Genomic DNA, 16,330 nt, shown 5'->3' on the forward strand with positions numbered 1-16,330 from the left:
GAATTAGGTTGCCATGAAGAATTGCCCTATTTAATAGTGTTTTTTTGTAGATGAGAGATTTTTTTTTCCACTTGATCCAAAGTTTTGAACCTTTTGAAAAGCACCAATTATTCTCTCCTGGTTCTCAGTAATTCTGGCTGGGTTTAAGGAACCATGAAATGCTCCAAGCTATTAAGATACTCTCACTCTATCTTCAGCACCTCCAGCTGCAGATGGAACAGCCATGGAAGCAGAATCAACTGCTGGGATTCAGACTCAAAAACTTTAGTCTCTCATAATTCATCTCATCCAAGTCCTTGTATAGTTGAACCAGTTTTACAAGAAATCAATAGATTGGAAGTTCAGCTTCCACAATTTTTCCCCCTGTCTTCTCTTAGCCTATATGTAATAGCTTATATAAGGAAGGAGGAAGACAAAAGGAAGATTGTGAAACCTAGAGAAAAAACTTGGTGTTTTCCAGCAGAATTGTAACATGTGCAGGTGTTCTTTGAGGATAAGTTCTAAAACAGCCTGAGATTAACGTTAAGACCAATTAAATTAACAAATTTATTCTTCTGTAAAAGAAAATGGACCTAATTAAATTCATGAGGTTTACACAGTATTGGGATTTAATTAAATTCAAGATTAAATTTATTTTTGGTCCTGGCTTTGTTCTTTTCTTGGTCCTAAGAATGTCTACATTTGAGTGGCATGCTAAAAGCTGTGCAAACCTAGATCTGAAAAACAAGCAACCCTGGATGTAAATAAATAAGTAAGCAAAAGAAACTTTCAAGGCAACGGCAAAATGAAAATAAATGAAAGGCAAAAATAAACCTCTCATCTGGATCATAATTTCAAGAGGATCTGCTAAACAGGAAATGAAGGTAATTTTCAGAACATGAAAGTACTTTCTTACGCTTTATAAAATTCCATGCACACTGATAACACAGTCTCTCTCTCTCTCTCTCTCTCTCTCTCTCTCTCTCTCTCTCTCTCTCTCTCTCTGTGTGTGTGTGTGTGTGTGTGTGTGTGTGTGTGTGTGTAACGGGCTCAAATGTTTATGTTTAGGGAATGATAGATAAGAAATTATAATAGGAAGGAACTATAGAGAATTGATTTTCTTCTCATTAAAAATGGTGAACTTGTAAAAGCTATTCCTGCAAATTCTTCAGGAGTTGATTAAATCATAAAGAGAACAGAAATACAAACTACAGTAATGTCAATATTCATCGGAAGCATTCTGTAAAGAGTTCTTGACCCCCTTGGCAAACACTTCAAGATTTAATTTTGAATACCTACTTTCACATGTGGTGGACATGTAGAAATATAAAAGCTTTTCGGATCAAAATTTGGTGGAACATTCAAAAGATTTTTAAGAGGAAGATAAAGTTTTTTCTGCAATTGTTTTTATTGGGTATTGTTGTAGATTGTGATGTTAAAGAAACCAATTTGATGTTGAACATGATAACAGCAGCACGGTTACTGGTGGGACAATATTGGAAGAAGGATAGTTTGCCCACTATAGAAGAATGGGTGTTTAAAGTTTCGAATCTTGCAGAAATGTCTAAGATTTCTGCTTATTTCAAAGATCATTCACAGGAAAGATATATTTCAGTTTGGAGGAGATGGATAAATTATATTCAGAACAAATATGGGACTAAAAAGTTCCATTTAGCTTATGAGTAGATTTTAGTGGGATATTGTTATTGGTACTTTGTTTGTAGTTACGTTAAAGGGGAGTTAAAGCACATTATGAATTTGGTTAATTGTATATTATGCATAATTTTTATTTAGAATATGATTATTGTAACTATAATCCTGTATTTAGCTCTGGGAAGTCGGGGGGGGGGAAAGTGGGCGGGTTTGGGGTGGGGGGGATTTGGGGATATATTGTAAAACTTTGTTTTTGTAAAACTCTTTAATAAAAAAAAGATTTAATTTTGAATGCAGAGAGCTGTAGATGGCTGGCATATTAAACTACAGATTCTACCAGAAATTCTATGTAAATGTGTGTAAAAGTGTAAAAGACGTGCCTATTAATTTTAAAAATATGTAATTTTTATTGTGTACATTTCTCCCTAGTATAGAGTCACTAATAAATATGAATGACATCTTGTGGCATTAAATTATCTGTTATGCCTTTAGAAAGCAGAATGGAGCTAGACTTAGGCTATTGTAAGTTATACAAGGATTTGGAAATATTAAAATAATTTCCTTGTTAACCATAGTTTAATATGTTGACCCAGATTTATAAAAAAGATAGCTATCAGGTAAAGTACAGTTATGCTAATATACACACATATACATAAACAGAAATATTAGCTATTCTTTAGTTTGGAAAAATAAGTATTTCCTTTTGCTCACTTTCTGATAGGGTGAATTACTCATTTTTTAAAACTGAAGAGAAGTTTAAGGATAATATTATAAGGCTAGATAATGTGACTGGAGAATTGTTAACGGAGTAGAATATTTGTGCATATATGTAATCATCCTTAGACTCCTGTAGACCCAGGGGTCGTGCATTCATTTGTCACTGGGGCCTCTTTTTCTCCTCCTGAAACACGCTGCTGAAAATGTAAAGCACCTTTGAAGGGCTCCTTCAATTGAAGCTGCAACAAATAAAGAGTCCCTTTGAAGAACTGCCAAACCCTAAGAGTCGCACCTGGCCAAAAACAAGAACAAAAACCGAACTGCAATAATGGAAAAGAGAGCTGAACAATCAGAAATTATTAGTATAATTTTAATAGAAATGCAATCCATTATACCGCAGAAGAAAAACCGAAAAGAGGAAACTTCAAAGACTAGCATGTAATAAAATACAATCAAGCAATCAAATATAAATATGAAAATAAAATCTATAAAATAACCCGAAATGACTAAGCCGATAGCCCTATAAAATTCTATTAACCTATAAAAATGAACAGAATTTGAGATCTATTACAACTAAAGACTGCCAGGAAAGCTCACAATTTGCTTAGTCTGCTGCCCAGATGTTTAGCGCTGAGGAGCAACTTCAAGGCTGCTCTTCTTAAAATAGACTTGAATTGGTCAGAAGAATCATTTTACCAAGGAATATTCTCCTCTGACAGTCTTTCAAACAAAATTGTCTTCTGCAGGGTATGATCTAAGACAGGGGTCTTCAAATTTGGCCCTTTTATGACTTGTTTATTTATTTATTTATTTTATTGCATTTATATACCGCCCTTTCCCTGAGGACTCAGGGCGGTTTACAGGGAGTTAAAAATCAACCATACAAAAGTTAAAACCCAATTTAAAAAATATTAAATCAACCCTGTACTATTAAAAACCCCAATTAAAATGAATGTCTCCTCAGCCTGGGCCCGAGAGCTCAAAGAGCCAGGTCTTCAGGCCCCGGCGGAATGATCGGAGGTCGGGAGCAGTCCTCAGCTCCACCGGCAGCTGGTTCCAGAGGGCAGGCGCCCCCACTGAGAAGGCCCTATCCCTGGGTGTCACCCGCCGGCAATCTCTTACCGGCAGGACCCTGAGCAGACCCTCCCTGTGGGAGCGCACTGGGCGAAGGGCGTTTGATGCCGGCAGCAGGTGTTCCCTCAAATACCCTGGACCCAGGCCACAAGTCATAAAAGGGCCAAGTTTGAAGACCCCTGATTTAAGTTCTTAGGAACTCTTTAAGGCAATCTCCATGCACTTTAGTCTGCAGTTTCACGATTAACTTACCAACAAAAAAACCCTCAGTAAATACATTGAATTTTACTCTAGTACCCTTGGTCTAAGACTATGCTGTGATTCATAAAAGAGGTATTTATTCTGCTATGTTTGCTTATTTAAACTTATTAGCATCAACACACAAACGCCCATCACTTTTTAGATGCCGATGCTCACAAAATGATTTAGAAACAATAAAAGGGTTTTATCTTTTAAAGCTCTAAAAAAAAACCTTACTAAGTACAGTTATTGGAAGAGTTCAGAGATGTTATTCATCAAAGAGAAAACCCAAAGATGAATAATTCAGAGTGAAAGTATTACAGTAGTATCTCTGAATTTCAGTTTTGCAGTGGGCACGTCTGAAAGATATTACAATAATAAATTGAAGCTTTTGTTGAGGATGGGGAAGAGGATGAGAAAGAAGAGATACAAAACACAGCATCTCTGAGAGATAGTGGGCCTACCTCTGAGATAGCATCTGAGACAGAAGAGAGGAGAATAGAGAATATGGAATCGACCAACCCCTTGTCCCAAAAGAATTAGAAGAACACCTCCAGCCATGAACTTCTGCAGAAACAAGTTCAGAGCAGTACCCGAAAGAATGAAGGCACCATATTGTGTTAAGTAACAAAGGAATTAGAATAGAAAAGCAGAAAGATCAATTTACTTGACTGACCAACTTTAACAATTGGGAAATAGTTAGGACCATGTGACTTGGGTGGAAGTTGAACCTTCAAGAAAATACAAGTATAGCAAGATCTCCTTGGTGGTGTACTGGAATCAGTGCTCAGGTTACCAGCCTGAACTTCATGTCTTGATTTTGTCTCTCTTAAATAGTCTGACTCTTGTAATGTGATATGCATATACTTCTTGTAGTCTATGTAACATATGACAACTTGGCTATTAGGATTGGAAGAAATTGCTAAATTTTGCTCAACTTCATTTGACTTCTGCATATTATCCACAGTCAGGTAGGTAAGCAGACTGAACGAAGGCCACCATAGAACAATATCTGTGCTACTATATCAGATATACCCAAGTTAAATGGATAAGTCTATGTTCCTCTACAGAATTCACTTACAACAACATAGTGCACTATTTCCCTCACAGAGCCCTTTCTCTGGATAATTATAGGTTTAATCTACATTAATTTTCCTCTGTGTTGCTAGAAGAATTGTTGTCATTCCATTTCATCTAGATCTAGAAGAACCAACTGCACAAGTCTAACAAAAGTATGAAGGGCATGCAGACGTGAAGAGAAGGAGTGGAGTGTTCACAGAAATTAAAGAAGAGACACAATTACATATTAAAAATCTCCCACCTGTGTAACCTTTTCAGTGACATTGTGTGTTCTTTCTTTCACTTTGGGTGCAATGATTGTTTTCTCTGATGATGGAGAAGATGCTGCCTTTTTTTCATTTTTGATATCAGAAAAGTTTAGAGTGAGCTGGGGAATCTTATTGATGGTGCTGTATTTGTTGAGGTTTGAATCAGATGTAGATCCTAATAGACTTGACTTGATATGGTTAAAAGGACCTACAAGAAAAAAGAAGAAGATATCAGCTGATATAATGTCTTGAGCCACTTTCCAGATAACTAAAAAAGTAAATACCTTTATTGTTATTTTTGTTTTTCAAGCAGACTTGTTAACTCTCTAGTTTAGAATTTGCCAACACTTTTAATTGTGGAAGAAGGGCAGAATAAAGTGCCTAGAAGCAATAAACAATTTGTGCCCATTGCACACCCACTCTTGAACCAGGACTTCTCATCCTTTCTGCTACTGTAAATGATTCTGTTATCATCTAATCTTTGTAGGGTCCTTAAACTAGAGAAAATTTTAAAAAGTGGAAAATTATAGAGAAAGTGGGAATCAATTTCTTCAGTCTTTACAGACTTCTGAGCTAGTTGAGTGAAGACAAGTGAAAGCAGAAATCCATGAGTGGAGTAATATCTTGGACTTAAATCTAGATAAACTTGGCCTGAAAGATTTATTTCACACTAGATTGAGAACTATGGGCTTTTAAAGTCTGGAGCACATGAACTTTTTAAATTATGAATTTAGAAGAAATCTATTGTTAGTATGGCTCTATGAAAGTTCCAGATTCAAAGGCAGTATACTTGTAAATACCATATGCTGAAGGAGCGACAAGAAAACAAAGTTCTGGTTTTTTGGATTCCTGAAAACCTCTGGATTCTCACTGTGGACAGCAGAGTTTTTCATTATACTCTAAAACCCCCAACTTTCCCCAAATAGCATGTTAGTCCCATGTAAGGTGCATATATCTGTGCTGAAGGGGCAAGTAAGATGTCATTTGTTTACCTTTCCTAAATTTTGGGCCCACCTTCTCTGATGCCAACCATGTCTCCTGGTGCCCTAAGACTGAAAAAGGATTCTTGAACATATTACCTTCTGCCAGCTTCTGAGAGTTGTTGTGACATAGAAGAAAAATGGACCACAAATGTATCCCATAAATAAATACTTCCTGAATGCCCAAATTAGGGAGAAAACATTAAGAATACTGTTTAATTTCATTGGCACATGGACTCCTGAATACAAGATTCATCAAGATAGACTCCAAATCCTGGGTAATCCTGGGTGTCTTTTGTGCTATGGTTGCTTGTTTTCCATCTGTGATTTCTGGTGGCCCTTTTCAAGAGCTTATCCATAGCTGCTAGGCTGGCAGGCATGGGAAACAGAATATTTCTTTATGGCAGGTCTGTTCTTATGGAATAGGCTTCTATCAGAAATATGTTCATTTCCTTCTGAGAATCTTAAAATGGGCTTTAAAGACTACAAGTATGGAATACTGATGTGGATCTATAGTGACAATAAATACAGAAACAGGCAGAGTACTTCAAGCCAGCAGCAATTTCATTTACAGACAGTTGTTCACTTACAACATGGCACCACACAATATCAAAATTACTGCTGATGGAGACAAGAAGCAAATGGGAGAACTTCCTAGAACTGGGTCACTTGTGGGCATTAGCACATGCACACCATGCAGGTTTGATGGAGACATTTCATCAAGTATATTGATTTTTCCACAAAATTTAAATGACATGTTGGAGAGGAACAAAGGAGAAAATTCCTCCTTCATCCTGCCTCTCCTACTAAATTTAGGCTATAAACACAAATGATCAGTTTGTTATGGAAAATAATGTGCAAAAGGGATTTTTAGTTAGCTAGAGAAAGGAATGCCTCCATTTGACTAACTTTGCTTGCATTGTTGTCCTGGTAAAAAGGACCAATACTAGCATGTGATATATATGAATACACATTCCACATGGAATTGCAAATGGAATTCATGCAGGCACACCTGAAGACTACAGTAAGCTTAAACCATACCCCCTGCCATCCAGGAACGTGAGACTAGTTTTAAGGAGACAAAAGAGGAATACGTGAAGGGTCCAGATTATTCAGCGATTGTCTTGGTGTCAGAAAGATAAAACTGAATTGGATTTAAAATGAATCAATGGTGGCTAATTTCACTCATGCAAAGCTCAATTTGTAATATTTTACAAGATCATATCTTGAAAACTTCAAGTTACGTTATCTGCAATAGGATTGGCCGCATCCACATTCTACCTTCCTCAACAAGCTTACATACAGTAGGTACAATCCAGCCAAAGTTCAAACTTTTAAACCCTCCTGGGGTTTTTGATGGGAGAGAATTAAGCACACGCTTAGCTCTCCCACTCAAATCAAAGGGGCTTAACAGGATGCGCTGCTCAAATCAGTGATCAAAGAAAAAAGCCCCAGAGAAATGATGGGAACTTTCTTCTGGATAGACAAGTAGAGGATTGCATTATAACTGAGGCCAGTGGCTTTGAAAGAACATTTCTGTACATCCCTTCACAGCTTCCTCTGAATGGCCATCTATCGTCACTCTGAATTGAGAGCAAAGAGAAAGGTGATGCATCCATCAAGCAAAAGAACAGTAATTCCTGTAATGTGCCCAGCTTTATAAAGGTTAGCATGAGTATGATGCATTTGTACAGTTTATACAGCAGGCAAGTTAACATGCCAAATAATGTGTCTCTCAAAAGCACTGAACAATAGATGTTATAAATTTACATTACCTTTGACACTGCGACCATTATCTGTTATTCAGCAGAATAAAGAAAAGGAAAGGGGGGGAATAAACTGTGTATCCAAAGACTCCGAACTGCTCAGGTTTTTTCCCCCTTTCATGGTTCCCCAATATATCTTGAGGGAGCCAACATTAATTTGGGTGAATCTAATGTAATGAATGCGAGGCTAATTTTCTCTTTTTAGAATTAGGAACCAAAAGTTATCCTCATTCAACTGCTCTTCAGCATTTCCCAGAGTCCTCAAAGTGTTTTCCAATTAGCAGGGATGCAGTACATCTCAGAAGGGACTGTTCTTTAAATTTGGAGGGTAATTTGATGTAAGAAACTGTAATCGGTTCAGCAGTTTTCCTGGCTTCGTCAATAATACAGCGTAGGCAACCAATTGCTCAATTAGTCAAATACGCATTCTAACCAATCAACGGCATTAAGATGAACAAGGGCTTCATTTGTGAAGCAAGGAATATCTTCCTTTTAAAACAATATGCATGCACATTGCTGATTCAGACTGCCAGGTTGGGCAGGTTCAGTTAAAACAGTGCCATCTTTCGGATCCAGGAATCACACCTTCTCTTATCATGGCACCTGCTCTCTGGGATGTAATTCCCTATGAAAACTGGGTGGCTTCCAACCTATAATGGAATGTATGAAGATCTTGATGGACGAAGAGAAGACATGAAACAATCAGATAAGAGAGGGGGGAGTCTCCAATCAACTAATGGTCAAAGGAAGAAACCTAGGAAGGACCGCCCTCATTTATAGGGCAGTTTAAAGCGGTGGTGGGAAATTTGTTAAGGTAGCCTTACAATAAGGTAGAATTAGCTCATCTAGTCATGTTTCCTATTTGGTTTACCCTGGTGGCTTTCTGGGAGATCTTAAAGACCTGGCCGTTCTCTCAGGCTCTAGGCTAAGGTGGTTGGAGCCAGTGCTGGGAGCATGACATTTGTTTTATGTATTGACCACATCTGCATCCATATTCTGTTCATTGTGTTATTAGGTGATTATTTTTATGTTGCCATCTACTGTACGTGAGCCCCTTCCCCAAGTCAGTCTGGGTGGTACCTAAATTGAATAAATGGATGGATGGATGGATGGATGGATGGATGGATGGATGAACGAATGCATTTTTTGGAGGAGGGAATTCCTCCTGGGTGCATGCTCTGGATGAAGACCTTCTGAATATGGAAGTGGCCATTGCAATCTGAACCATTCTTGTATCAGTATCCCTTTACAATAAACTGCTGCCCAAATAATGAGGGAACATTTATTAGGACTTACTCTCAAATTAGTGGGCATAGACTTATAACACAATATGAAGCATACTGACTTGGACATAAGCTTCCCTTTGCATAAGATCACAAATTATAAACCATAGAGTGCTTAATGTCATCCCTGCTAGATTTTCCCTTTAGCTTTTAAAGACAAAGAAACTTCAAAGATCTTGTCCTAGTTGGATAAAAAATGGAATACATGTGTTCCACTCTGTTCCCAGCCATTCAGTTGACATAATTCATGAATATTGATCACCCTCCCTCACCCAATACTGTACCTTCACTAGCATGCCGATCCCTAAACATGTTCTTGGGATGGATGGTAAATCCTTCCATGTTGTGCACTGAAGATGCTCTCCGCATACTACTAATGCTCTCTTTTGACTGAGCAAGAGTCAGGGCTGCACTGGAGTGCAGCATATCTGGGTACAGTCGATCCCATTGCTGTTTTGGTGATGAATGATCTACAGGCCCAGATATATTCACTGGAGGTGAACACGTCCTTGGTTGAATGAGTGCCTTGGTGTCATCTCCTTCAGAGGGGCTGCAGCTTTCTTTTGTAGGAGATTTAAAGTGCTTCATGGCCATGGAGTTGTCGCTGTGTTTTGATGAATCAACAATCACCGCGTCAGGATCGTCTTGTGGCAAAGATTGCTTTCTGTAGGATAAAAGACTCAATCCAGGTAGCCTGAATCCAAAAAGTTTGCCTGAGTAGGAAAGATCAGATTTAAGGAAGAAAAAAAACACCAATCAGTTAAACAACAACTGTTTATTACAGCCTTAAGGCCAGACACAATCAAAATACATAACAACAGTAACAATCTTACATCCATATTTACAGGATATAAAACCACCAAACGATGAATATAATACAATCCAAAATTCTCAAAATAAAACATCATATTAAAAAATTTTCAAACCTTGATAAAGGTGCGATGTATTGCGCAGATGGTGGCACAAAATTGGGCAACCTGAATTGATCTTTTCGGGTCCTTATCCAAAAGTAGTAGCATTAAATAAAATTCATACCCCCTGCCTGGAAATTTCTTCAATATCAGATATATAAGAATTTGTCTAGAGTCTTTATATAGGGAACAATGAAGGAGCATATGGCTTAGAGCAGACATGTCAAACAGAAGGCCCGGGGGCCAGATCCGGCCCACGAAGTGGTTTCATGCAGCCCGCGAAGCCATCCTGGAAACAGTGAGGGAACGGCCCCCACCCACTGCCTTGGCCCTAGCCCAGAGACCCTCCTCCTGCCAGAGAGCCTCAGATCTGTCCCACTCCTGCCCAGGCCCCCATAGGCACCCTTGATGCAAACGATGTCGAGCTGGCCACGCCCACCCAGTAGGCCATATGCACTCTAGCCACACCCACCCAGTAGGCCACGCCCACCCTGGCCATACCCACCCGGCCCCTTGAGGGCAACTGCAATGCTGATGCGGCCCTCAATGAAATTGAGTTCGACACCCCTGGCTTAGAGTTTCTACAGAGCCAACACCACAAAGACACAGCCGAAGGTGCATAGGAGTGCCCTTCAACCGTCCAAAAAGGACTGCTGAGGGCAATGCATCCAACCTGGCTAAAGTGAAAGCTTTATGAAATTTCAAAATTGTGATGGAAGATAAATAAGAAGCTGGGAAGAATCCTTCTGGAAGCAAGTGACAAATAATGGAGTGTAACACCTTACCTAGATTTGTTTGGAGATCAATATCCCAGATTCGTTGTTTCAAGGCAGTTCTAGCATTATCAAAACCTAATGAACACAGACTTTCCATAGAAAAGCCCAGCGATTTAATTTTATCTAGGGCTTTTTTTCCCCACGACGACAATCAGTTAAACATGAAATCATGAGTTGTTGCAAAATATTTGTTCTCTCGTGTAATGCCCTTTGTTTACTAGTGAAGAACCCATGCTATTCTCTTGACGGTGGCCAGAAATTAATGATTCAATACATGACTCTAGGGCTGCTTCAGATTTGAAGGTAAAGTGCTACTTTAGATGTTCAAAACCCTAGGGCAGCAATGACAAGTCTAAATAGTTATCTAAATAGGTAACAGACATCCCTCACTTCCAATTTTGCAATGGAGAAGAGTATAAATTTGGGAGCTCACACATTAGAGAATGGTAGCTATTAAAGAGGTTAACCAGAACCAAGGCAGGCATCCCTTTCTGATTTCTCCTATCACTGTTTCTAATTGTGTGTCCAAAACATTACCTGTTTTTTGGGAAAAAAACAAACCACTGATAATTGACATTAGTTCAGATACAGAAGGCAGTAACTTTGGTTCATGGGGGGAAATCTATCCTTGTGGCTTGTCTTATCAGTCACAGTTCCACCCTTTTCTCTGATTTTAATGGAATTTTTTAAAAATAAATTTTATTTGATGAATTTTTTTAAAAAAATAAATTTGAAGTCTTATTATTATCTCTATAGATTTTTGTGGCCACTGTGTCTACTACAAGCTAGCCTATGGCTCGTATCATCTTTTTGAAACACTGAAGAAAGAATCCCAGAATTATCACAGAGTTATGAAGAAAGAGTCACCTTTTCAGAGACTGAGAAAAGAGAGCTCTGTTGTTGATTTGGTTTATATTTATATTCATCAATTCTTCTTAACGTTGAACCTATCTTTAGGGCAGGGAATTATCTGCTGACAACATGATTCAAGAATACAATAGAAAATATTTGAAAATACTATGCTTTCAATTGGAAACACCTTAGGGTAGTTAATTCAGGACAAATGGCTTGCTTATTAATAGCAACATCTGAAAGGCTTACAACATGTGTGTTTTCCCTAGATTTAAATACAGTGCATAAATTGCTTTATCTTGATGAGCCCTGGTACGAGCGATGTTCGAAATTTCCAGGCGCCACCACCTACAAATTCAATAACGAGGGAGGGAATGGCTACTTGCCATCATGTCCTAGAAGAGAAAGTATTTGTGATGTACCTCCAAGGTTTTGGGTTGCCTTGGTGAGGTTTTTCAAAACAACATGCCTGCAGTGCTCCATATCTGATGCCTGAATGTTCTTTCCCCTAGTTCCATGGACATATCCAACCAAAGAGAGCACATCCAATGACAGTCAATCCCTTATGGATCTCACTGGTGAAAATGCGTGCATGACTGACTTGGGAGGGTAGGAGAAGCAATTGCTAAAGTTAGCAATGCTTGAAAATTGGCCTTTGTTAATTCAAGTCCAAGATTGGCTTCCAAGACAAATTTATTGCATACCCTGGAATGGCATATCAACTGAAACTTATTTATATATTTGACTCCATTTTCATAAACATAAGATTTATGAAAGATTGATTTTAAAATAACAGAAAAAAGCAAAAGCACAATGAACAAAAGACAAAAAAACCAGATTATCAAAAAATACATATTCGTATGCTATATAAATGCTTAAAAATAAGTGAAAAAATAAGACTAGAAAAAATAGAAATATAAAGCATACTATGTCGTTACAACTGGATAATATAAATAGTTTCTCTGTGTTTCCTATAGCTACAAGACTGATATTGAAACGTTGGAAAGATAAATGTATGACCTGATTTACTCAATGGAGCGAAGATCTGATTACACTTGTTTGTAGAGGTAGACTTTGTATGGATAAATATATTGATTGATTTTTCACACACACACACTCACACACACACACACACACACAAACTAAACTGAATAGTCTGTAGTTAACTGTTGTTAAAATGCTTTTTTGTGCTATGCTTTCAATCTAATCACATGCATCTACAAAACCAGTGAAAGATTTGACAGCAAGCATAGATGTTTACTAAAACTAGTTGTAGGTAAAAACGAGTCAAATATATTAAAATATTCTATAAGGCTTTTATAATGCCTTTGAAACTGAGTTAGAAAGTTCTCCATTAATCTACAAGCTAATGACACTGAAGTTAGAACTACGATATTTCATCACACCCTTTCCCCCATAAAACAGGATCTTTCATGGTTTTTCTCACATTTTTGGAAGGAAAAAGTAGACATCTCCACACGCTCTTGTTCTATTTTAGAAATATTCATGTAGAACAGATGGTATTTTCTGCTTCACTGGTTTAAAACAGTCATGTTAGAGTGTGTTGCTGATCAAGTTGTCTCTTAATTCAGCTGGAAAGGATATGCTTGGAGAGCATCCCTCATTGCTAATATTTTCAGGCACGAAATAAAATAGCATCAGCAGCAACATATGACTATCTTTGCCAGTTTTTTTTAAAAACAAGATATAAATTGTTCCAAACTTTTGGTTGCCTGTTTTATTTTAAAGGAGCTATTTTAATGAAAACAAGTTATTCATATGCTATGTACTGACAATTAGCAACTGGATTGGTTTCCTGGCTTTTCATACAATATGAAGCTGTATTTCATATGGCTGGAAATGAAGTAGACAGAACACAAATCACAAAGATAGTCTTGCATGTTACTGGATTCTCTATGTGTCTGTGTGCATGTATGTGAAAAAGGGGTAATGAGAATCTTTTTCCTTGGAACAATTCCCATGGATTGCTCAAGGAACAGCAAAAACAGTCCCAACCCGAGCACCATTTAGTTAGTCTGTTAATTTCCTGCTTCCCCCCCACATATTTATTCTAGAGGGTTTTAATTTCTTATTTTTCTGCCTGAAGTTACCTAATGATGCTGGATTTGATAAACTGGATGAAAAAAAATTGATAGCAATTAGGGCTAAATGGCATTTTCATATTCACAAAGAATGTGACTCTTAATACCATTTGCTGGAATTGAAAAGGATAGATAACAGCTTCCATGGAATAGGAAACATAGCAAATGGTGAGGGGTGCTGGGAGATGTAGTTCAGGAACATCCTAGAAGGGCACAAGGAAGTATCTGGTTGTCACAATCTTCATCCATTGCTGATTTTCAAACGTTTTTCACAATACTTGGTATTTTTCACTACCAGAGTACCTTCCTTATATATTTTGCAAGTTTTTCTCTCCTAACCTAATCTAACATTTACAGTCTTGCAATTCTGCATAAAAATGTTACTTCTGAATCTGGTAAAATCTATTTGGAAGACCAGGTGTCTGCATAAATCAGAAGAAGCAAATTGTCATAACCAAATTTAGGATTTCCCCCCCCCAATACATTCATTTAGAACTAAGTTCAGGGAATCAAGGGAATTATTCTCTTCTGTTTGCTTCTTCTCTATACACTAAGGGAGATGAATATCTCCCCAATTCTTTAACTGATAAAATTTGAAATATGTCTAAAAAGAATATCTGTTTCTCAGCTGGATTTGTTCAATACTTCAAAAGCAATAAATCTTTAGTCAAACATTCTTGGTATTTTGTAGTAAAGAGGAACATCTTTTTAATTCATTTGCTGCATTTTTTTTTGCAAAGGATTGCAGCTACTTTTCAATTATTATTCTTTTAAGTTGATATTTTTTTAGTTATAACATCCAGGAAACATTTATTATTAGGTCGATCTGCATTATACAAAGTTTAACTAACTAAACTAAATTCCTATACAATATGTTTATGATGAAGTTCTATATTCAGTAATTACTGAATAAGTATTATTCAGGGGTCTGTGGGGCCCTGTCCTTCAAATTTTAAGAAAGGGAGAGACTGCCCTTGTATTAGGATAATTGTATAGTGCTGCGGTGCCTATAATTGCATAGGGACGCGGTGGCTCAGTGAGTTAGGATGCTGAGCTTGTCAATCAGAAGGTTGGCAGGCAGTGTGGTGGGTCGAATCCCGAGTACCACGTAACACAGTGAGCGCCTGTTACTCGTCCGAGCTTCTGCCAACCCAGCAGTTCGAAAGCACGTAAAAATGCAAGTAGAAAAACAGGGACCACTACGGTGGGAAGGTAACAGCGTTCCGTGCGCCTTTGGCATCTAGTCATGCCGGCCACATGACCACGGAGACGTCCTTGGACAAGCGCTGGCTCTTTGGCTTTGAAACGGAGATGAGCACCAGCCCCTAGAGTTGGAAACGACTAGCACGCATGTGCAGGGGAACCTTTACCTTTTATAGTGCCTGAAATAAAATGAAGCTTTTCATGTCCTTGGGTAACCAAATATGTTGATATAACGTCTATACTTGTTTATAGAGATTCTCAGTCTTCCAAAGGTGCTTTAAAAAAATACCAGCAACCGGACTTTTCTTGAAGACATTTTGGTTCTCCTCCAAGAAGTTTCTTCAGTTCTGACTAACTGGTGGGGAAGGAAGGATTTATACTCTTTTCAATCAGCCAGTCAACGACTCTTAAAGTGTTAACGACTGGCTGACTGCAAAGAGTATAAATCCTTCCTTCCCCAAAAGTTAGTTAGAACTGAAGAAACTTCTCAGATGAGAAGCAAAATGTCTTCAAGAAAAATCAAGAAAGTCCAGTTGCCATTTGAAAGAAAAAAAACACCTTTGGGACAACTTCAACACTTGGGCACTATATAGAAAAGAAAGTGATTCACTGAAAGATAGCGCAGGATCACTTTAAACAATCAATGCATAATTATCAACTGAAAAAAGTATTTGATTTTTTAAATTCTATCTTTATTACCTTATAAATAACTCAAGGTGAACATATCTAATATGCCTTCCTCCTGCTCAGCTGTGGTGCTCAGTCCACAACAACAACCCTCTGAGGTGGGTTGGGCTGAGAAAGAATGACTGATGCAAAATCACCCAGCTGGATTTCATGCCTAAGGCTGGATTAGAACTCAGACTCCTGGTTTCTAGGCCTGCACCTTTGGTTAAAGAAAAATTGGCCACAATGTGTTTTTTTTTCCAGGAAACATTGGAACATTCTGCATAGTTTTATTTCAAACCTTACCAATCTGCCCTTCTGGAGGCAGTAAATCTGCAACAGGAGATTGGTATCATGGTACATTGCATGTGATCTGGCCTTGTTTTCTGGGAAAAGTGCTGAAACATCTATCAGCATGGACCTGAAGGAAACAGAACACTCTGGTGTTTTCCAGAACATTCCATCTCACAATGATAAACTGAGCACACCCCTAATTTTTTCACATCTGCTGTTTTTAATTGGAGTTGCTAGGGTGTGATCCTAATGTAATGTTGTACATTGAAAAGTAAGGATTGTCCCTGGTCCAGTACTCTAATTTGAAAAAATATATATGTATTTTTTAAAAATACATTGTCATTATACACAATACTAGCTAAAAATTATTTACAGAAATCTTAAAATATGGTTTTACCCGCAATTATCAACAAAGAAAACACTTCATAGAAAATGCCATTAATGTAAAGGTAAAGGTAAAGGTTCCCCTGCACATGCATGCTAGTCATTTCCGACTCTAGTGGTCG

At 37.8% G+C, this 16,330-nt stretch overlaps 1 protein-coding gene across 1 annotated transcript in view; it reads right to left on the bottom strand.

Moving 5' to 3' along the window:
- Window positions 1–16,330, bottom strand: part of KCNH7 (potassium voltage-gated channel subfamily H member 7) — a 340,601-nt gene that overhangs the window by 108,740 nt on the left and 215,531 nt on the right. The window contains exons 4-6 of the mRNA XM_083348517.1: window positions 9,305–9,733; window positions 7,747–7,767; window positions 4,985–5,199 (exon numbers count right to left, since the gene is read on the bottom strand). Coding sequence (XP_083204643.1) covers window positions 4,985–5,199; window positions 7,747–7,767; window positions 9,305–9,733 — 665 coding nt within the window. The remainder of the gene's footprint in view (window positions 1–4,984; window positions 5,200–7,746; window positions 7,768–9,304; window positions 9,734–16,330) is intronic.

This window comes from Vipera ursinii (assembly GCF_947247035.1).
Source record: "Vipera ursinii genome assembly, chromosome: 1".
NCBI lineage: Eukaryota > Metazoa > Chordata > Lepidosauria > Squamata > Viperidae > Vipera > Vipera ursinii.